A 24,624-nucleotide genomic window follows, 5' to 3' on the forward strand; every position below is an offset into this window, starting at 1 on the left:
TGTTTTTTTGTTTTACTGAACTTCCTGTTGAACTTCCAGTTAAGAGTTTATTTTGGTGGCAGTCCCTTGAAATGTCAATCACTACCAACTCTATTACTCCAACTATTTTATTTCTATAAAGAAATGTAGTAAGAACATATCTCTCATGTGCTACTTATGTTTCCCCTACATGATTCAAGAGAAGAGATCATCACCACAGACTGTATATGAGAAGTAAAAATAGCCACAGTGGAGTGCCCATCGGAAGCCTTGGGTTTGGCATTTGGTCGTCACCATCTTGTTTTTGAGCCAGAACTGACCATTTCTTGGATGACGGGTTGGCCGCACATTGCTATGCTTGTTTGCTTGTTGACAGAAAGCCACTCCCTAAATCATACCCTGCTTTATTGTCTATTTTAATCTAAATGGCAGCATACATTACAAAATGAGCATCGTACTGTATTAAAGAAGTACTAAAACTAGCCACAGAGATCATATATCCATGAGGAAGATGTTTACAAAGGGAATAAATCAGGTGAGAAGTAAGGTCATTTTCACATAAACTTATACTTAGAGCTACTTCTCCAACCGGTGGAGTTGTCCCCCTGCTGGCCGTTAGAAAGAATGCAAGTTCAAGGCACTTCCACATTGGCTTCACTTGTGATTCCAAGGGGCAACATAGACGTCATATATACAGTAAATAAGCGTGGATTCAGACATAAATATTTAAGAAACACACAAGGACAATAAAATGTAACCCTTCATCAATCTAACCAGGTAAAAAATGAATTCATTAAGGTTTTTGCAGATCCTATGGAGCAGGTACATCCAGCTACTCATGGGAGCTATACGTCCTATACATAAGTGCAAATCATTGGTTTATCGACTTATGAATGACCAAGTGCTCAAACTTTATTGTCCAGTACAGTGGAAACCAGTTAATAAAAGAATGGCTCAGAATGGGGGGTTGCGACGCATGAAAGCACAATCGATTCGCTTACAATAAAGGCAATAAGTCTGTGTTACCTTATTTGACAGAAATCTATGCATGCATTCCTGTTATTTCTGATCATTTGGTAAAAATGGCTTGATGTGTGTTTGACTAAATTTACAAGAGTAAATGAAAACCAAATTTACAAAACTGGTTAAGAAATAATCAATAACAACATTTGAAGAGGGGGAGAGAAGTGGAGAGGGGTGTGGAGTTTGGAAAAGGGAGGCAGTCAGTGGTGGAAAAGTACATTAACTCAAATACTTCACTTTTTATTTTATACATTTTATGCAACTTCCTTCTTCTACTCAGATTATCGTGTCAGACGCGTTCCTGCCTTATGGAAATACGCTGTTTGCTTTAGGAGAGGGGTGCAAGAGGCAAGACATGATGAAAAAGTACGCAGTTGTAACTCAGCGCTTTTTACATTCCCATCAGAAATAAAACTTTTATTTTAGAAGAAATCACAGGAAGTCCCCTCTCCCAATAGCGCTAGCTTAACGGCTGTCAAAACAATGGAACACCAGCTGCGTATGTAAAATATCGTAGCTGTGGATGAGAGGAGAGTTAATGGCTGGAAGTCAAAGACTAGTTTATGTTCATTTCATTTTCTTTTTTTTTTCATTTTCAATTCTTATGATTTTGGTGCGGATGATTTTCCTTTGGTGCTGGCTTAAATCTCATTGGGGGGCACCAAAAATGGCTCAATGCAGGAAAAGACCACAATCATATCTCTATTTCATCCTGTCTCTAACACCAACCCTTTGTTTTAGTTCTGCAACAAAATTCTGTCACTCTTTAGTTGTGGCACATTTCGAGTTCCCTACTAACACTTCGCACTACAAACCAAACATAGAGCTGTAGACTTAAGTCATATACCTGTGTAGACCAAGAGAGAAAAATCGCATCCTGGGATTGACACCAAGTCAAGCAGCACTAGATTATCTTATATGACGATTATCTTTGCTAGCATCTTCGTGTGCAGCAGCAGAAGTACAATAAGACAGTCTTCCTGTACCTCTCAGGAGAGTTGTTTTGACCTGATAATACGGCAGTGCTGTCTCAGATCGGTAGTTTGCAGCTCGAGTAGAATAAAAAGAAATCTCTCAGACGGGACCAGGTACATCCTGCGTCACTAAAGAGGTCACACGTTACGGCAAGGCTTGACTGCCATTAGAGGTCTTAGCAGTGCAAGTTGTATTTTCAGGTCTGCAGAGCATGAATGATTATGTTTGGTTGTGTAAACTGGCTCTATGAATTTTTATGATTTTCCTCATTTCCCCTCATTCATATTTATCGTGTTTTGGAAGGACTAGCTCAACAACAAACACCCGTCTGTAGACCCGCCCACCTTGTCATAAATATTTATCAGCACAGCAGCAGGGACAAGAGAGTCAGCGTAATACTGGGAAGACTCATAAACATAAAAGAGGACATGGAAATCGAAAAAACAGGGACATTATTTATCATTTACGGGCTTTTCTCCTGTAGTGTAAAGAGAAGGTAACTCCAGGAACAGACAAAGGCTTTACTTACCGTTGTAGGAGAGGCGGGGCTTGCTTAGACACATGATGAAGTGAACTTCCATTTCATTGGACGCCACAGACTTGGAGCAGACAGGACACTTGAATCCTAAGAAGAACAGCAGAGAACAGATCAGTGGAAAACTCCTGGAAGACATCTGAATAAATATGAACCAACTTCATCATGATGTGTTACCTGTAACCAAGGTAACAGCCCATACCATCGTGACTTGAAAGAAGTCGTTTTTAATGCCTCTACATGAGGGAAGGGTGAAAAAGGTTTTCTAGATTGAAATGGTGATACACATTTATCTTCTAAGGTGATGATCTAAAGTCTGGGCGCCCTGATGATAAATTACCCATCAGCAGAGCACTTAAGTGTTGCTGTTTTTCCTCAGGGCTGGATCCCATCTCATGACAAACCATGACAAACTAGGTGGGACCGCTGTGTCGCATCTCGCTGCGACACTAAAGCGCAGAGCAGCCAGGAAGAAACCGTCCCCTTTCGGTCTACAACAAAGTCCTGTTTATGTAAAATGCTGAAACGTGAAGCTATGTCTTCATTGTAACCGGAACAGAAAAACATCCATGCTGAGAAAACACTCATATTTGATTGGAGGCAAGCCAGAAAGGACTCTAGCTGCTGCTTTCTATAAAAGCAAACACTAAGTGAGGCGAGATGTAAAGGTCAGCACAGTGATTTGAGATAAACACAGGAAGTACACTCGTGAAATGAAACAAACCACTGTGACAAGGAGCTACTTTTAAATGGAGATCATTACCCTTCAGGTACATATAACACAACTGTGGAGGATGGTTTCACATGAACCCTGTTAAAGAGAATCCGCCTGCACACAACACAAAGTAAAGAGAGCGCACAGGAAATGACAAAGCAGGGATCTTTTTATTAGTCAGTACTACAACTAGCATTCTTTTGGTTCGGGGACTTTACAGGGCTGTTGCACAAGAAATCGGAGAGCAGAGCAGAAAGCTGACAGCATTTTACGAGCTTACAGAAACAGCCTCAGTGCGAGTAGAAGGGCTGAAGTTAGAGTGCATGACATCTGTGTAAGCAACAATCTATCTTGAGTGTGAGCACAAGCAGAGTTATTCTGAGTGCAAGCAGGGACTGTTGGATTTAGAGGGAAGGGTTTAGAGGAAAAGCATTACAATCTCTGAATCTGAAATCAATAGGTCATGTGCTCAAACTCAAAGACGATGCTCTTGTGTTTTTTTGGTTCCATCTTTGTGTTTCCTCACACAGGGACTCGTCATATGCAGGTCTGTTTCTGTAACTTCTTCTGTTTCTGTAACTTCTTCAAAACGCCAGCAATAATTCTACAGACAACCAGGATGCTAATACCCACTTAGTTCAGCTAACTAAGGTCCCGATCAGACAGAGTGCGTTTTAGCAGCTCTTTCTGAGAGTCTCATGTACCCACACACGGATCTCTGTTTCCCTGTGTTTAATGTATTTGGGAACAGCCTCTCACCCGCCATCAAAGCCAGAGCAAGTGCCCTCCACCTGTCCATTTTTTAATGCAGATATAACTAATCTATTGAACACAAAGTTTAGTATTTTAGCTAGCCAAAATAAGTGGGAACAGATCTGTCAGTTTACAAAATAACGGTTAGACGAGACCTAAGACTGTTGAAGTGTGTTCAATGAGAAGTGAGTTTTAGAGAAACATTTTAAGTCATCGCAAGTGGGTGGGGATGGTGGTCGTGGTTATCAGACATCAGCAAAAATCCAATTACATGCATCCCTTTATTGTACCCATGATAATGAAGCCCCCCTAACTTTTATTTGGACATTTGCCTTTATATTAACAAGACATGTGGGAAGACAATGGGAATGACGTGCACCAAAGGGCAGAGGTCAGAGTCAAACCAGCAGCATGCAGCGAGGACTTTGAATCTACAGAGTATCCCAAGCCAAAGAATGATGTTTCTCTACACCAAACCAAACTTAAACCATAGCTTGAACATCATAGAACAAGTCCTCCACAGAGGTTTGTAACACCTGTGGCAGGCACAGAAAAGTGTGCTTTCTGACATCGACGTCAGATCTGAAACGGCCTCTATGTGTCGTGGAGGAAATGGACAAATGGTTTTATTCTCTCACACATTTTCACACACTAACACCTCCTGTGCTGTTTGGACCCTTTAGGCCTAGCTGTATTAGTTTAACACATAACAGACAATTAGATCAACCACAAGGACACATGATCTGAGTTTGCACACAGCTGAAACAGACACGTCTGCTCTGTTAAAAAGTCATCCTCGACTCTCAACTGGATCACTCGGACTGTGATGTGAGTTTAGCTGTACTGTATGTTTACTCAGTATACAAATGACATATCACAAAAAGTTCTTATTTAAGTGTGCTTGTTACACTGATGCCTGCATACTGTTAGCACTTTTATCACAACCTTTTGGCTTTCACTGATCAGATTAAAGATGAAAGGAAATGTCCTGTGGGGATTTTAGCATCTAATCTGAATGGACAGAGATCGTATATGTGCTTCAGCCCTGTGCTGATATAATGAGATTTGCATACAGTACATAAGCAGCAGCACTGCCAGGGGGATTTCCAGGGGGGGTTTCTCAGAGAGCACTCCTTCCTTTTAGGGGACTTTTCCTTGTGGGAGAGTTTATCTCTGAGGGGATTTGTTTTCTCTGGGGATGTTTTCCTGAACACCGTGCAGTTCTCAGGTGGGTGGTGTTAAGTTGTCCCAACAGGATTATAGTAGGAGATAGGTTTATTAGTTTGTCCTCTTGTTTTTCTTTTCTTTGTCTCCTTCCTTGTTTTTTGTTTCCAACAAAAGACTGTAAAAGAAATGAACTAGAACTTTGGGCTCTCCAGTTATTTATTGTGTCACTTCCTTTTGATTGAACATGCTCCAAATTACAGCTGATGATATTTTATTTTGACAGATGTTCATCAAACTGGAGAGATACAAGTCACCAGTGTTTCTCAAGACAAAGGCAGAAGTCTAAGAAAATATTAATTATAACTTCTGTTAACTTTTTGTTGTTGATAGTGTTTTTCATCATCCCCTACCCCCTCACATTAATTTGGGACGCAAGGGGAATTTTGACTTCCAGTTTCAAAGCTCTGACGACATCATCAGTGGTTATCACAGACCTAAAGAGCAGCTCCAGTCATGTTTTAAGACATATAAAATGCTCTGCTTGAAATAATAAATTGTGTCTGATATGTTTTTTTTGCAAAATACGTTTAATTACCTTGTAAAAGTCCTCCCGAGGCATCTCCCCCTTCTACCTCATTAAAAATTCCCTGAATCTGCAGAGGCCCCGCCCACTATGTGCTACATTTCTCCTTTGGTAAATGGTAAATGGACTGTACTTATATAGCGCTTTTCTAATCTTTGCGACCACTCAAAGCTGCTTTTACACTACATATCACATTCACCCATTCACACGCACATTCATACACTGATGACAGAGGCTGCTACGTAAAGTGCCCAACATCATTCTATCACATTCATACCCGTTGGCTATGACACCGGGAGCAATTTGGGGTTCAGTGTCTTGCTCAAGGACACTTCAACATGTAGCCTGAGGGAGCTGGGGATAAAACCTCCGACCTTCCAATTGGAAGACGACCGACTCTACCACTGAGCCACAGCCAACCCTTTGATAAAATGACAGCCGAAACAAAACACATCTCTGCCATCGTAGTTAAAACTCAGCTAGCTTGAAATGTAGTAATTAGTAGTAGTAGCGTTAACGTTAGTAGTCAGTAATGAGTTTACAAATGCCGAAGTGGTTGCCATAGGTTGCACATAATGATCAGCATAGCGTCACCCCGTCCATTAACAGGTTGGCTCCTTAGGTTTGTGACGTCTCAAACCTGCCAATCTGAAAACATGTGGTTCAGCCTGTCCTTGGTACACTGCAGTTTAAAAGCAGACAGGCCCAGCCATGGAGATCACTGCTCATGTTGTCCCTGATATGTCTTGTAGCACATGAAAGATGAAAGATATTCACAAGGTTAAAAAATTGAGTTTCACTGGAGGGGGTCTTTAAAGACACTCACTGGCAGCCAAAGAGGACATTACACAACAGTGTTCACAGTCAGGTCCTAGTGACTATTAAGAAGATTTTTTGCTCTGGACAGGTGTGAGGTCTTTTTTGTCCTACACTGTCTTTGGCTTACAGAGGTCCAGAGGAAAGGTGGCCATTTCTCCAACACCACAAAGCTCCTAATAATTTATCATGGTCAATATTTGTGGCAAAATTATCAGATGTTTAATCAATTAGTCAATGACTAATAATTGAGATCTATTTAAACATTTGAATTTGTTTTTTTCTGACCACTGGTTCCAGCTCCTCAAATGTGCTTGTGTTTAGACAAGCAAGTAATTGAAAAACTGGGATGTCTGTCACTGTTTTTACAAGTTTTGTGGACCAAATAATTAATCTATTATTGGGTGTTTGTTATTTGTCGACAAGGGCATTTCTATTATCCTTGTTCTTGAGGGGGAAAAAAGCAGCAATCTTAAGTGTGTTTGTCTTACAAATGTTGCACAACACTCCAAAAAAAATCCTAAACTGAGATACGGATGTACAGTAGCTTGACAAATTGTTAGGTTACACACAGACAAATTCACTATACACAGACCCCCCCCCCCCTCCACATGGCAGCTGACCCACTTTTCCCTCGGCTGCTATTTTCAGAAGCTCCATAGGGACGAGCGGAGAGAAAGAGGGAGGAAATGAGTGAAAAAGAGGAGCAGAAGGAAGGTGAGAGAGTTCAGGCATTTGAGGAGAAATGAAGGGTTATGATACCTGGTCCAGCAGGACTCGAGCTGTGCAGTCAGGGAGGTGTGTGAGTGTGTGTGTGTGTGTGTGTGTGTGTGTGCGTTTTCCTTCAATTCACCCAGGCGCCACAAATCCTTGAGGACTTTTCGTATCTAAGGAGCCCATGAGGTCAGATGAGGACAAAAATAAATCATATAGGCCTGGATTATAAATTAATTTCAGTGGTGCCTATGTGAGAGGTTGTATGTGTGTGTGTGTTTGTGTGTGTGTTGAGAGAACGCACACACGAACGCGCATGTGTATTTGAGCAACGTGTGCCAGTAATCCTGCACCGTACACTGTACAGGATTTGTTTATGTCACATTGGCACTTTTCACTCAAATATTTGTGTTGCCTGTCATCGCTGTGGACTGACTGCAGGTGATGTAAGTAAAGTGCACACAACATCAGCAGCCATGGGACGCTTCATACACCATGATACTGAGGAGGCCGTGGGTGCAGCGGCTTCTGAACTAAGCTCTTACTGACGTCTAAGGAGAAACATTTTAATGCTTAGTTTGGATAACAGCAAGATTCTTATTTGAGATTTACACAGAAAAAAGGGACATTTTAGTCTTTGTTATATAGGCTAAAACAATAAGAGGTTTTAAGGATTTTAACCTATCTTCATGCTGTTTTAAATATTTCTTTGAAAGGCCAAAGGATAGCATTCATAGCTTAGAGTGATAATCTCGAAGTTCTCAGTTTCGTTCTATTTGGCTGCACCTTACGGCGATAAAAGGCAGCGTAGGGTGCACACTTCCCAAATAACCAGACGTCTACGGCTGGCTACATTTGAACTGTTGATTTTTCTCACAGACGGTCGCTTTCCTTTTTAGACTGTGTGCCTTCCTCTAAGCGTCAAATTAGTTTTTTGAAGTTGTATCTGTAGTCGTCAATCTTTTCTTTGTTTGTTCAGTCCATAATAAGACTATATACTGCAAATGCAGAGGCCTTCATCAGTGGGCCATAGGCTCAGTCACCATTGTGTCATTCAGCGATAGATAGTGACGTAGTAGACATTTATTTAAATGAAAATCTTTGACATTATTACTTTAATAACAAAATCCCCCCTGAGGACATAAAAGCACAATCCATCCCTCCTCAGGACCTGTTTTTCACATTTTCCAATTACTGGGGTAAAATCAGGTGAATAGACTATTTACCCTCACAGTGTGTTTGAATGTGTGACCGTTAAAGGAAGGCCAGGCTCACACTGTGTTGTGCCAAGATGTTACATCAATCAGGAATGACACCAAATAAGGACAAAGTTGTTAAGATGTTTAACTTGAATAAATCCATATTATTTGGCAGTGACTCTGTTAGTCAGATTAAAGGGGTAAAGTCTGCAAATAGCAGCCATAAAAATCTGTTCTACGGTTCCTTGGAGATTTCAACACTGCTTGCTGAGGGCATTATTGTCATCTTTTGCCTACCATACTTCCGAAGACATTAAAAAGCCCGTGAAAGACTGTTGAAAGGCTTAAGTCAGAGACAGAAGCAGCTGTTGGCCACAGCTGCCCTCGTTTGTGCTGTGGTCTGCCATTATAGAGGCTGTAATGTAAGGTGGGTTAGCATAACGAGCTAGCAAGGCTTTTACTTCCAGCTATTACTTTTCAGCTTTCAGCAGTTGATATAACGGCATGAGGACAAATGTAATACGATAACATTCAGTATAAATAGGAAGGAATGAAACCCGCTGAAGGCACTGTAATCTGTATTTAAAAGTTAATAAAAGGCATAAAGGGCAAAAGAAAACCTCAAAACATTACAAATGCTGTGTGACAAAGATATAGAATAAATTTTGAATATTTGACACTATTACCTTTATCAAAATAATACAGTGTGCATTTTGGTCTTAGACATTCAGTGGGCAGTTTAAGGCTTTGAATCTTTAAATATTCAAAGGAACACTCTCACCACCATGGGCTACGGTGGCCGACAAGGGCAATGGTGCAGTGGCCAAACAATTTCCATTAGAAGAAACGAACTGCATATCCAGAAACGATGTCAATTCACAAACACATGCGACATCAGAAACGCGCTGGAAATGAAAAAACGTGCTGCAAAAAGCCAAAACAAATGCATTAACATCAAACGTGCTGCGAATACACAAACGATGCAGAGTCAAAAACACACAAACCCAGAAAACACATGCAAAAGTAAAACGCTGAAAATCCATTCCTCACAGCGGAAGTGCTCCAAGCCTGCTCGGAGTAACAGGTATATTATTGATGGGAGCGGGAGACGGAGACGAGGCAGTGAATTTATTACTTCGAGTTTGTAATGTTAAACGCCACCGGACATAGTGTCTCTGTTGTTCATGTACCACTGACTGCTGTGCAAGAAACCCAACTTTATAACATGAGCAAAGAAATTACGCAACTTTTGTTGAGAAACGTCTCTCGATAAACAGATAGCTTTGCTGAAGTAACCGCTGCTAACTGTAGCTTCTGTTAGCCAGGCAGCTGGGCCCATCTACCCACCAACACAGAAAGAGAACACCACACAACCACCACAAACACATTGAGCAGGTTTCTCTGCAGGATGCTGCTTACGTTTAAACAAAATGAATCACTTCCTTTAGACCTTTATTCTTGTCACAGTGTAGAAGCATCTCAAACTGATTGCAGACGATCATCAGATAGTCAAACTCTGCATTCACACCCAGACTAATGCATTTAGAGCTAGCAGCTATTCAAAGGCACACGTCTGTCACTGTGTGATTGTTGTCGGCCCCTCCAGCAGAGAGGGGTTCAAACATAGTCTTTTTACTAGCACTTTTTATGCTGTTTACTCTTCTATGTCTGTTTCTTGTGTCATGCATAATTGTCTTCATAATTTCTTCTTCTCCTTCCTCGTTATCTCCAATTGTTCTGCCATAGTCTTGCAGCGTGTGTGTGTGTGTGTGTGTGTCAAGTAGACATAGCTTGCCTTTACTCATTATGTGATTCTGTGTGTGTACTATCCTGCATGCGGTTCTGACTTTTCATAACGCTTTGATAAACGAACAAAAATATCCCCACCAACATTTTCTGCAGCAGCAGGAAAAAAAAAAAAAGCAGCCTGAATCTTTGATTTAGTCCCGTGTGACTCCTTTTTTAAAGCTGATCAGCATTTCTTAAAGCAACCGCGGTGAATGTGCCACTTTTGTGTTCCCAAAACTCAAAAGTTCTGGAGCCGATTACACTGAGTACAAACACACACACTGTCCCAATCCCTGTTCCCCTGTTTTGGAGTGTCCTTGACCAGGTAGTGGCCCTGCAGGATGCAGCTACAAGGGTACAAGGGAGGAAATATTTTACTAGGAAATGGGACACCACTCCTTATGTCATATTTTTCAAGCCTCGTGCACTTCCAACATGGAAATAATTGTCCTGTCACTCACAAATCCATGTCTACACAGAAAGATGCAGCATGCGCAGCATGTCAGCAAAGCAGCAGCAGCGTCAGAGCCCTGTCTTTGTCTACATATGATGTGTTCAGGGACAGTATTAAGTGTAGGTCATCTGCATTTCAGCAGCGCTCAAATGCATAAAGCCTAAAAAAAAATGAATCAGTACGGACAGTGTAAACAGCTGGACTGGTCACAAATATGCTGTAAAATGTTAATAACATCTGAAGTGTTTAAGCTACTAAGTACAGACGTAAACGTTGGGTAGGTTGCTCACATTCGTTTTTTCTAAATATTTACTGCCATGTGAGAATGCTGTCAGCTTGCTCATATCAGATTCAAGTGTGATATGCAATATGCAGTATAATAAAATGCTGCAGATTTTTAATGGAGTTAGTATAACATAAGTTCAGGAACAGGACCACGCCTCCCTTACTAACTCCATCACCTGTGTCTCGTTAGCTCTCACACCTGTGCCTCCCTAATGCAATTATCTGTGCGCACACATAATAGCCTGCCTAACACCTTCTCTCCTGTTTGTCTCAGTTCTTAAAACCCTCCCCCCCAACCCCATTCCTCTCCTCTCTCCTGTCTCAACACGGGAACCACTGGGGATGCTGAATCAGAAAGCACATCGAGACGTCTCGACCCCATTCAACCCACTTTCAACTTGCACTATTTCAACCCCTTCTCATCCCACCCTACTTCGACCCCCTCTCATCCCACCTTCCCTCGACCCTTTAGCCCAATGGCATGGTCTTAAATGTGAACTGGCAAACAGCTAATGTTTCTTTAATTTTAATGACATCACCCAGTTTAGTAAATCCCTACTCTGAAACTTGAAAAGCTGATGCAACCCTACTTGTAACTGGCGCTGCATTTGGATGAGGAATTAATTAATCAATAATAATAATGCCAATTTTAAAAAGCAGAAATAAAAATAAAAACGACACTCATTCATTTCCATGTGCCTTTTGTGTCTGCAGGTGCTGCATGCATTTCCTCTACTGCATTGTGAGCAGACACTTGAACTGAACTGAATGTTGTTTTATCCTGTGTGTGGTCAGCCCTCTGTGATGTTTTAGTGATGAAAACATCAGTGAATCAAAGTGTCAGAGAAAAGCAGCGCTTTGCTGGGATACAATAATCAACATTCAGCCGGCTGTTGGGATCAAAGCTTGATAATGACTCAAATGCAAAATCTCTTGTTCGGCTTCCACTTTGGATTTTCCTGAAGCTGCTCATCAGCGGGATGGTAGCATCGCACTGCATCATGGTTTCTGTCAGGGGGCCCATCACATGACCAGCAGATATTTAATCACTGCTGACTTTTATACACTGCAGCAAAACAAATGTAATATGTATGAATGTGGAGGAAACATGATATTAATGTTTCTCCAATAATGATGATTCAAGATCCAGATCATTCAGTGAATATATCTATTAGCAGCTGCCCCGGTGCATTACTGAACACAACGCTGGTTTCAAGTGTCTGCAGTCCCTAACAGAGAATCATAAATCACAGCACCTAAAGGAACAATTCAATATTTATTTAGGCAGAACGCTGACATGTGTCCTTGTCCTTGGGTTCTTCCAATAGCAGATGAATCCTTGGACTGTCACACTCTGGCCTCCAGTGTATAACAGCTTGGTAAGTTTAGACAGGGGGAATCTGCTCCCTACAAACATCACAGGAGTGTTCGATAAAAGACACCGTGTATCTGTTGAAAACTTTCATTTATTCAAACAGGAACATTATTATATTTTTCTTATTAATCATATCTATTTCAAATGTTTTAAGCAACTATAGCCAACTGATATGCTGACTGAAAATAAAAACACACATCACTAAAGCAACCTTAAATGCAGGGTGTGTGATCTGATCCAAAACATCTTTTTACAATTCAGCGAATGTCTCATATCTCACAGAACCAACACAGAACAGAATCCATTGAAAAAAAATCAGGTGTTTTCTTCACAGCCATCGGCAACAAACAAAGTGACCTGGAGTGAGCTATCAATATTGCATATTCAACAGGTAGCGTTCAGGCTCGACCTCTGCCTCCGCGTGCTGCTCTCCCTCCTCCGTGCCCTGCGTAAGGAACGGAGCTTCACCATCATGCTAATAAAAGTTTTTCCATATATTGCTTGTTGCTTAAATATGGCTTTCTGTTAGACAGCTGTTTGACTCATTAGCCTGGAAATACACCCAGATATCCTCAGAAGTGAGGGACTAATATAATGTAAGTGAAATTGTGATTCACAGGTTTAAACTTAAATAAGGAAAGTTAATAGTTAGTTTCATATTCAAGTGAGTTCTGTGGTTGTATTCTATTTTGTTTACATACACTGAGTTCATGGTGTAAGGGTTACATTAATGTTAAGTGCATATTCTGGTATCAGGTCTGCCAGCTAGTGGGCGCTGTTTAGCCAGCTGTATTGTTGATGAGGGGAGAAGAAGAGGGGAATGGACGAGGAGATCGGCAGAGTAATGGCTTGAGTGAGCTGTGTTTTAACTGCTCTAAAGTTCTGAGTAAAGCCCAGAGCGTTGGACTGATTTATTCCCTCTCACACGCACCCACGTCGCTTACAATTATTCTTTTAGCAGAATCATTGCGACATCATGCTGACAACAACTGGCACTTCCAGGTAGTCAGTTAGCATACATAACCATACATACGACGTACATTGGAGATAACACTGTGTAAAATAGGCATATTGGTCATTTCTGTTGTTCTTTTATTCATAGCTGTAACAGTTAAACATGAAGAGTAAAACACAGTGGTCTTCTGTGTGCTTATATTATGCTGCTGTGTTTCATTTTTAATCTACCAAAAGTGTCATCTCATCGATGGTCGCTCTAACTTAAACATAATGTCCCCTAAACTGACTTACTAACCTACTGTAACACTGTGCAATTGTAGCATTAGTTAGCTAAAGACACATTAGACACTGCTTACAGAGCATGTCTGCTCTCTGTCACAGTCTTAAAGTGTTTTTTTCCTCACCTGCCACTGAATCAAGTCACTGAACATTTCTTTTGGCCACTCATTCTTGTCGGCCATTTATATATTTATATAGAATGCTTTAGAAGTGTAAACGCTGAGTCACTGGTACCTGGCATTAGCATCATGTCATATATTATGGAGCAGTATACCTGACTATTTCTAACTTAAGAATTGTTTACGCCATATCATTTTTCATTGATGTAAGAAAAAACAATCTGCCATGGTGGCAGTTGGCCTGAAATGTGTATCTGCCACAGATCTGCCAACATTTAGCAGCTGGCAGGTGCTATTTTAACTTCCTGCTCTTTGCAGATGGAAATCTAAAAACCAAATTGACCGTTCTCCACTCTTCACTTCTATCCTGCATCCCTACATGAAAACTATTAACCTTTTCTAATTGTCCCATTTGGATTTTGTACATGGAAGACATTGTAAACAAACATTTTGAAATGGGGAAAAGGTGTTTCAGGTACGCGGCTCCTGCTGCTTGGAATCTGCTGCAGGAGGATTTGGGGTCTGAAGGACCTGATCTCTTTCAATCTTTTTAAAAGTAGATTGAAGGCACTGGAGGAAGATGCATCAGGTTGTAGATGCTTTGATAAATGGCTTTCGCTGTGTGACACAGAATATGTAGACTTGTGTTTGTAATTATGTGTTGTGTCTGTCTGAAACTTTGTTAAATTGTGCTGCTGCTGTCTTGGCAGGACAGGAAAGAGATTTTTAATCTCAATGAGGCTTTTCCTGGTAAAAAAATAAAATTAAAATAAATGAAAATAAAATTTGAGTGGTGCAGGTAGAGGGAGACCCTGCACAGAATCTCCCACAACCTTGAGGTAATCTGCTTTTCAATCCTCTTTGGTGGGAATATTACGACACACAACACAAAGGCAACAAACACACGTGCATGTACCCACAATCATTAAAGCACACCTTGCATGACTATGCAATAACAACAGTAAAAGAGGATGAACAGATAGAGCCGTCACACACTTTGAGCTAAAGTGCTATTAAATGGTTCCATGGAGACTCGTTGTCAACCACTGTACAGAAACACACACACTCACACACACAGTTCTCAGACGAGGTTACTGAAGTCAATCTCTGGCCGATGCATATTTCATTAACCATTGGCTGCACAGTCAAGCTTAATACTGTGATGCAGCTCCCGAATAACCCCTGACCGTTGATGAAGACCTAACGGGGAAAAACCCACTTGTGGCAGGGAAGAGTGAGTCAGCAGGAAGCGGATCCACAGACAAACACAACAGCTACACTGTGCATGAAATGTTTGCACAGATTGGAACTCTTTGTACCTGCTGCAGTCGGTTTAGAGCGACTGTATTTGCTTTTAAAGGTTCAGTTTGTGTTTGCTGTTTGATATCAAATGCAAACTCAGATGAGAAGATGATATCAATTAATCTCCAGAACAAACACACGTCTGGGATGTGTTTAATTTAGCACAAAGACAGCAGAATATGAATGTAAACCTTGCAACAACTCCAAAGCTGGCTCTATTCTCTATTATTCACACACTGTATCTTGTTAGTTAGCAAGCTAGTTACTAAAACACCCAACAGTCACTTGGCTTCTGTTCTTAGTGGAGTTATGGTCCACTAATCAATGCTAGTGTAGAGACAAGATTTTTCATGAGTCTCTGCCCTCTCTATTCTTTGTCAGGAATTAGTTACAACGCTAACACAACTCCAGAGCAGAAGGTTGTTTTCAAACCCTTAAGCGAACTGAACCCATAATTGTTCCACTTGTCTTGCATTATACATACAGTATGATTATGCATGCACCATAAATGTTAACATTATAGATAGGGGACAATTATTTCAGTGCAGACAAGACCTACAAGGCGTACCTTTCAGCACCTTGGACACCATGAACGCAGCATTTTGATACTGGGCACTTACAAGGACGGAGTAAACCTCCTGGAGCTCTTTTAAAAAGATGACTGTCTTGGTCTGACAGCCAACCGTTAGCAGGTGCAATTCAGCCAAGTGGTGAAATGCTAACAAAAGGCCTGTAACTAACTGAAAACACGAGATTTCAGCATTTTAAATGAATATTTTAGCACCTCATGTCTCCCTGATGAAAGGTTTATTGTCATTGTCCTTTCTAGTCCTCTTGTTTTTCTGTGCATAATGATCTCACTGAATGAGCCCAGAATGGAAAACACTGCAGCTACTCGATGGAATCACGACATAAGATCCTCACGTAAACTAACAAAGATCAAAACTAGGCTTTGCATAGCTTAGTTTCAAACTCTACAGCTTGTCTGGACGAATGACAAAGTGTCAGGATCCCACAGCTTTCCCATTCTTCCTGCTGATGACTCACCTCGTATTGCCAGCATGCACTGTTGTCATTTCAAGGCTCAGATTTTCAGTTTAGATGCCTGTAAAAACTTTATTCTGGGTTTTTGAAGATACTGTTGTCACTTCTTGGTTCAATTGATCGAATATTAATCCCCATCATGATTTTGGATTCCCACAATTAAATAAACATGATTGACGGCGTTATTGACGTTAAAATGTGTGCTCCGCCGGTAGAAAACGAACCACTCCCCCAGCAATGGAGAGGATTTGGCTTCACTTTTGGGGGAGCCAGCATGTCATGTTATGAGCGCCTACCTTGCAGCAGCAGTTTAGTGGAAAGTGGAAGAGTAAACAACAGAAACCGGTCCGGAGAAACAAAAGTCTAATGTCTGGAACACAAGACGAAATGCTGGTCCCCCCCCCCAAACAGCTCGTCATCGGTTCTTTGGGGGTATTTCGAGTTTAAGGCAAGTGATGTTACGCAACAAAAAATAATGTGCAAAGAGTGCATGAAACCTGTGTCTGCGCCGCAAAGCAACACAACTAACTTGTTCAAGCAGCTAACAAAAACAGCACAAAGTGCAGCTTGATGAGTGTATGAAGGCCGAGAGGGATAACGTCCCTACTCCCAACCCTTGTCCAGCGTCAAGTCAGACATCCATAACAGCGACGCTGCACAGTGCTGTACTTATATGGTATTTGTATTTGCTGCCTTCTCAAACAGCCTTTCAGTAGAAGTGGCACATGTTTATATTGCAAATTTAATGCAGGCATTGTAATGCCTGTTTTGTTTGTTTAAAAGTATGAAGATGTAAAGTACAGAGGCTGTCAGTTTGAAACAGAAAATTGTTTGTGATTGCAGGACCGTATCATTATCCTCAGCTGCTGGGCCGTGAGTAAAAATCAAAGAACGCCAAAGCAAATCAAAATTGCCACTCATAAAAAGCCTCAGACATGAACAAAAGCAGTATTAAAGAGTTTTAATGAGGAGGTGCAAGAAAGCCAGAACAGACCAACAACAAGAACACTAAGAGGAAGAGGACATTCATCTTATTCATACTGGAGTTTGTGTACATTCAGCAGAACGTAGCTTCATCTCTCTGCAGGGCTGCAGCGGGCAGAGGAGCAGCTACTCCCGTACAGTACTGCTCTTAGAGTAAATTCTAACTTAGCAGATGTATTATCACTGCAGGCAATAAGGTCATCCTCTACAGAAGAAGTCACTAAAGGTTTAATCCACACTTAGAGAGGGGGTATTATGCTGCTTCACATTATAAGACATATGTAACAATGGATGTCCACACTAAACGTGGGTCAAGTATGTTGGAGTAATCCCCAGGATTCTCAGCTCAGTCTGCAGGCTGCTGTGAACGCCAGGTTTCAGACAGTTGTTTCTACATGCTGCACTTTGCGACGTCACGAAGTGCAGCCTCAGCAGGCTTCAGAGAGCTGGCCAATCAGAAGAAAGTGGGCTTATAGGGACGGGGTTTCTTAAAGGGACAGAGCTGACTGAGTTGTTTCAGGCAGAAGCTGTATGAGGGCCTGCATAGAGCACCAGTGTGAGAAAATGTAACTGTAACAGTAAATTATGCCCTTTTAATATCCAATAATACTGTGGTACTATTAGCTTGAACAGGCTCAACACCAGGAAACTTTTTACAAAGAAAAAACTAAAGATGGAAGTTGTTTTTTCCAATTGTCATTGTCTCTAACACTCATTTAACCTATGCTGTCATTGTATTGTCTTACAGATTTTTTTTGCCTCTGTCTCACTTTGAGAATATAAAGCTGTGTTGTCTCCCTGAGTAAGCTACTTTGGAATATCCTGTCTGACAACACCAACCAAGAACGACTCTCTTAGTCCTGTGCTGTTACCAACATATTTTCTGAATGCAAATTAAAGTAATGTGTTATGTATGTTTGTTTGGAAATGAGGGGCAGTGTCACAGTCCGACCTGCTTCTTAAGGTCCACTCTATCAACCTTGACAGACAGGCTGGTAGGTTTGTCGGAATTTATCAACCGACTTAATTGATGTTTTTTATGTTAACTTATGATTATTAACCTTTGACAATGTATGCCTTTGGCACTTATTTTTGGTGAAAGTGTGTAAGTATCTTTTGCATGTAATAGAGTGACTCCAGGACTCGCTCTTCTATAATCGCCGTCTCCCTCTTCTTCATCCCTGACTTTACAACTTTTAATTACCTGAAGGTCACTGTTCTCACTTTGAATAATACCTGTGGCTGTTATCACTCAGCAGACTGCACAAAGAGTTGGAGCCAATCATCTGCTGCTGAACAGGTCTATTTGTGTTTTTTATCATTTAACAGGAAGGTTAAAAAATAGCTTGTCAATATTTGTGTTTGATCGGTTGCTAAAGAGACCTTGTGACTTTGGGTTTTCCTGCATTGCCAACGTTTAATGCTTCAGAACAGCAGAGAGTAGAGTACCTGTTGCATAGTGAAGCAGACATGATGGCGTGGAGGTTGAGATGGTGGATGTTCATGTAGCACCAAGTTCTTTTTTCCACCAGGGACGGTAATGACAAGCAAGACTCTGCTTTTACAGAGTCCCCTTAACCAGCTGGTGACCAACTGCCCTGATCCACATAAGAGGATTTCTGAGTTGTTAAGAACCCTGAAGCACTGTAAACCATTGTCTTCAATTGTTTCTGTATCCTAAAAGCAATATTAAGCTCCTGTGGGCGGCTGCACAAACCCTCTGATTAGTGGAGGCTGTTGAGGCTGTAAGCAGCCTAACTAGAAGCTTTGCAAACACAACTCCAGACAAAACACGACTAACTTTGTCTGCTTGTTTCAAGGGAAATAAATCATTGAACTTTTTAATTTGTAGGTCAACATGAGTAATTTCATTATTCTCATGAAAAGACACAACAACTAATCAAAAAACAAAGCTAAGGTGAGAGGACAGTGTTCTAAAGACACTATTTTATGTATGTTTAAAACTGGATTGAGTGTTTTTGTTTCTCAGCATGCTGTGTTAACTTTTATCAGTTCATTTAGTTTAACGTGAGTACAGTCAGAATTATCATGATTTTTTGACAACAGAAAATGTTAATAAAATTGTTGTTATGCATTTAAATGGTAATCTGGAAGATCTCGGTTTCGTTCTCTTTGGCGATAAATGGCGATAAATTGTAAACGTAATTGTGGGAGCACACTTCCCAGATATCCAGACAGTGTTGTATGTCTGAAGACGAAAAACAGCCGCTTTACGTTGCATTAGCTCCGCCTACCTTCTCTGGCAGACCAACCACTGCTGGTTGATGGAAAACCCGTCACTAACTGGGCGCCCACTTGAGATTTTTTCCGTGAAAGTCGCACCAGACACCCAGTCTGTAATACTGCAAATGCAAAGGCTTTCATCAGTGGGCCATAGGCTCAATCACCATTGTGTTACCTCATTCAGCGATAGACAGTGACTTGACAGACATTTATTTAAATGAAAACCTTCGAGATTATTACTTTAATAAAGCAAAACATTTCACAATAACTCAAATATTGCATTTACAGTTAAGTTTGAATTTGTGCAGTCACACAGCTTTCTTACAGAAAATACTGATATGGAAATGAATTAGGCCCTTTGCCCACTATCGCCGTTTTTTGTGCTGCAGCGCCCTCGACCTCAATTACATAGCGCTTCTCACTGGTGCTTACTGTTGCTAGGTTACGAAAGTTGTCTGGCGGCACTTCCGCTTCCCTCATTAGAGATCGTGAAGTGTGTTATAAAATTGCTCTGTATGTTTAATATTTGCTTTTATTTACGGACATTTTACAAAGAAAACATAAACACATTAGAAGGGAATCGTGTCCTGGCATCAGCAGCAGCTCTAGACAAGGAAATTGTATGAGAGGATTTGCTTCTCCTCCGGCATTGTTGTTGACAAAAGTTGATATCTGAAGTCCCGCCCCTTCTTGATTTTGATTGGTAGGTGAGGGAGAAATGACATTGAGGGAAGCAGTCCTTGCTTCTACAGTTGGAACGGTGTCAAAGAAACTCTTTAAATGAGCCAACATTACATTGGACATTTCCACTGAGGGTAAACAGACGAAATGAACATAGATACATGAGTCACTGCAGCACCTGAGTGAAATATTTCTGCCTCCTAACATTCAAAGTCTGTTGCATCATCTTTTCCACAACACTAGTACTGTCCATAGTGTGCTCCTTTTAGTGTTAACTTTATGTGTCTTCTTCTCACTGATATCATTGGTTGTAGTCCTTCGACTCAATGATCAGAACTGAGTCTGTAGCAGCAGTCTGCTAAACATAAATAAAGCTATCCAGAATGTTGGCATTGACAAATGTCAGTCGAGTACTTTGCAAAACTCTGTCAAAAAAATAAAAGGAATTCACATTTTTGTCCTCCACACCTCTTCTCATAAACCTTCACACTCGAGATGTCTGACAGGAAGAGTGTGGCTCCAGTGTAACCTGAGCTCTGCACATCTATTTTTAAAAGAGGTGAAATGAAATTAGGGAGCAAACACTCCCTCAGTCTTACTGATTCTATAACATCAGTCGTACGGACCGAAACCTCATCCAGACTTGGAGACACATGTGAGCAATGAATGACTATGGGACTTAGTGATGCTGCAGGAGACAAAGCATATGATGAAAAGAAGGGTCAGTCTGTCTCATGATGATGAATAATGTCCACAAGAGAACGACTGGACTGTACAAGGCCACAGTCATGAAGAGGAGCTCGTCCAAATCAAACCAGAGCCTGTTAGCGTAATGTCTGCACAAACAAGTCTCCCAGATCAAATCAATAGCACTGTAAAATCCTGACTGTACTCAAACCTCACATAAAATATCTGCAGAACAATAATTAGTGAGCAGATGAAGGCTCGGTTATTGTTTCCAGTCCAGGCTGTTATGTGGATAAACGGTAGACGCTTTGGTTGATAAGTGTCAATAGCTGCAGAGGACAGACAGACGTCGCAGGAGGACGAGGAGGAGGAGGAAGGGGGAGTCCGCTTTAACTGTGCAGTAAAATAAGGATCACAACAGTCCGGGGGCAGAGAGAGAGAGATGAATCATCCAGCCGTCTACTTTATGGTGCAGAAGTGAGGAGGAGGAGGAGAGGAGGACAGAGGGAGAGAAACAGAGGGGGGACAGTAAAGCAGAGAAAAGAGGAAGGCGAGACGGAGAGTTAGGGGGGGAATAGATGAAAGAGAGAGTGCACGCGGGAGCAATACAGACGGAAAAAAAAGCAAGAATACTGAGAATAAATAGAGGGAGTGAGGCTGAATCATGGGATTGAGTGGGAAAGGAGGGGCGGAGGTGGAGAGACACCGAGTGATGAGGTAAGGAGGCGGGGAGACAGGAGGACAGAAAATGGGAGGACCAAAACAAGTGTGAAAAAAATGACAGGTAAAATGTTAAAGAGAGAGACAGCGAGTGTGGTCCAATTTAGAAACTATTTCTTGCTTGCATCTGAATTCCCTCTCTTATGGAGCTGTGCTGACGCTGCAAAGTTCCCATCAGGCCAAGCAGCTGTGACCAATCACCTGACAGTGCTGACAACTTTATATATGTTCCAACAGTAGCTCGTGTGCAGAGTTTCTTTCCTTAGGGGTTACAAATGTCATGCAAGTGACTCTAAATAGTATCTCAACATCAAGCTCCATCACTCTTCTAATAAAATTTCTTTTTACCCAATTTACATTGCTAGCTTGCAAGCTAGCAAAGTACCAATGTACCAATGTAGTGTTGGTACATTGGCTGTGTGTTATTTGTCAGAGATGCTAAAACAAAATTGTTTGTTTGTTGTCTAGTCTGTTGCAAATTCAAAAGGCATGGTTGGGTACAGGCTCCTATTGACATAAAGATGCACTTTAAACATGAAAAGATCAGAAAAAAAAGTTGGATACAATTTTAGGATATCAGTATATTTCATGGATGGGTATCCGGATTTGGGTTTTCTTAACTTGCAGATCTCGTGCGTATCTTTGACTAATACAAAGTTGTCATGACCTTGCATAGTCCTGTATTTTTTCCATTATTTCATTATTTGCATTCCAATCCCATCACAGCACAGTAGTACGAGCCTAGCGCTGTGATTAGGAGACATTCTACTTGATAAAAAAATGATGCCACACAGACAAACACTGCCAGCATGCACGTAGCTAGCTTGCTACAGCTAACGTCAGTAGTGTTGGTTTCTTTGGCTGTTTGACAATCCAGCGGTCAAAGATGCACAAATGACAGAAAGTTTGCCTTTAAGTGATGGGACAGCACCCAATACTCAGCACTGTGCCCAACTCCCACGGACTAACACTACCTCTGTAAACACACACAACAACATGTAAAAAGCTATGAATGGGAGGTGATACTGTAACCTTAAAGTAGCTGTGTCTCTTTCCTCTAAGTAGTCTGTCAATGTAAAATGATATATTACAGTCAATGTAATAAATCCTCCAAGTGTTTAACAACCCACAAAAGTCCATTTTGATTTGTTTCAATTCAGTGGGACTCTTTACTGGCTAAATTGAGCTGAAAATATAAAACTTAAGCTTCTCCTACAGCAAAATGAAAAATGCATGAAGACTTAATACTGATTTATAAATACTTTATAGGTGTGAGAACCAGAAACAGAAAGTGAAGGTAAAGCTGAGGGCACGATCAGCTCCACATACCAAGGAAGTCTCTGTCAGCTTTTGCTCTAATTCAGGGGAAGCCAGGACACTGACCGAGGACACTGGAGGTTTTTAGTTCTGTGGCAGGGAAGTTGCAAGCAGATTCAGCTGCAGATGCACACACACACACACACACACACACACACACAGAGGCATGCTGAGATTTAGCTCCCCGGCAGACAGGCTGAAGGCAGAGATTCTCTGCAGAAGCACAACAAAGCCACTCTGGGGGTTTAGCTCTGTGGCATGGCAGACTGAAGGCGGAGATTTAACACACAGAGGCACTCCAGGCAGGCGGTGTCAGGCAGACAGATCAGAGAGGAGGAGAGAGAAGACACCATTAATACTACAGATGGAAAGTCTGAGAGGAACTCTAGTCACACTGCTTGTCACGCTGCAAAGCCACCAGGGCACAAGGAAGGATGGGAGGGGAGAAAAGCAACTCTTGATGTTGAGTAATGACACATATTTTGTACAAATGACTCCAAATGTCGGAATAAAACCAACTGAAAATGCATGAATGGAAAGAGTGAGTAAAGATAAGAGATATGAGGAAGATACAAAGGTGTCAGAAAAGTATATTTATACTGTCTTTGATCTGCAGCTCAGAACAAAGACTGCTGATGTGAAGATACAAAAAGTTTTATCATTGTTATCAAGATCAAAGTAACATTCAGCTCCTCTCAGACTAACATTTTACAGGAAAAGGAAATCACCTGCATTTATGAGTTTATAGCTACTTCTTTGTGTGCATGTTTTAAATTCAGTGTGTTGCAAATGGAATCAAAAAGCAGCATCATGTGTAAGTACCAATGACTAAATGGACAACACGTCTCCATCTGCTCTCATTGTACAAAATTGAAGCCAAAATACCCCCATGACGGGCGCTGCCATCTTGCGATGGTGACGTCATTTGGAGCCGGAGCTGCGCAGTAGAGATCGGCGGGTAGAGACGTAGCCACTTCAGCTTACCAAAACACTAACTTCAAAAAAAACAGCAAGGATCCCGCTGTCTTGTGTTGGTCTGAGGCAGACATTCACAGGTATGGAAACTTCAATGACTGTAGTGATTGTTTTTAGTTACGTTTCGTTACTCCTCTACTGCAGGAGCCGTCTTTGTCAACAGAGCTGTCAATCATCCTTCTGACAGCATCAAATAACTAATTGAAAGGAAACTTGTAAGAAAAATGAACACTTGGATGTAAATCAGCATAAGAACTAACTATAATGACAGAAACCATGTTTGAGAAAAAATTGTTTGATTTTATAGTTTGACTCATGTCCCATCTGTTAACATGGAGGAGGAGGGCTTTATGACCTATACTGCAGCCAGTCAGCAGGGGGCGGTAGAGATGTTTTGGCCTCACTTTTAGGGAGCTGTCATGTGGTCCATCTTTTTATACAGTCTATGATATGCACACAGTCTATGATATGCAGTACAGTGGGTCAACTAGTCCTGTTATAGGTAGGCTATATATTATAGGCACATAATAGCCTGGTCTGTAATGCCTTATAATCAAACTCAGTTGTTATTTCATCTCACTTTGTAGTTCAGTATAATTACAGTTTTCATGTAATTACACACGCCATGACTCAATTCAGATACCTCCCTTAGTACACTGCTGTTTAGTATACTGTGTGCATATACATATTGGGTGAATCTTTGTTGCCTCAAATGTAACTCAGCCTTTGCGCACTGAAGATCGTCCAATGAAGCTTGCTCATCTTCTGTATTGTTGACATTAATCATACACATGGGACGCTGGTTAAGCTCGGCAGTTAAGCATCAGGCACAGTCCTTGACACAGCGCCAAGTTCGACTTCAACCTTTTGCTGCAGGTCATCCCCACTCTCCCCCTGATTTTCCCCTCTGGGGATCAATTAAGGATTATCTTATCTTATGATGTGTCCTCCACT

At 41.3% G+C, this 24,624-nt stretch overlaps 1 protein-coding gene across 1 annotated transcript in view; it reads right to left on the reverse strand.

Annotated features, from left to right (window-relative positions):
• The window catches only part of znrf1 (zinc and ring finger 1), a 66,857-nt gene that overhangs the window by 20,349 nt on the left and 21,884 nt on the right, over positions 1-24,624 (reverse strand). Inside the window, exon 2 of the mRNA XM_069685604.1 lies at positions 2,507-2,602. Coding sequence (XP_069541705.1) covers positions 2,507-2,602 — 96 coding nt within the window. The remainder of the gene's footprint in view (positions 1-2,506; positions 2,603-24,624) is intronic.

This window comes from Semicossyphus pulcher, unplaced genomic scaffold (assembly GCF_022749685.1).
Source record: "Semicossyphus pulcher isolate SPU_LCO1_2020_fin unplaced genomic scaffold, fSemPul1.0.p SCAF_8, whole genome shotgun sequence".
In the NCBI taxonomy this organism is placed as follows: Eukaryota; Metazoa; Chordata; class Actinopteri; order Labriformes; family Labridae; genus Semicossyphus; species Semicossyphus pulcher.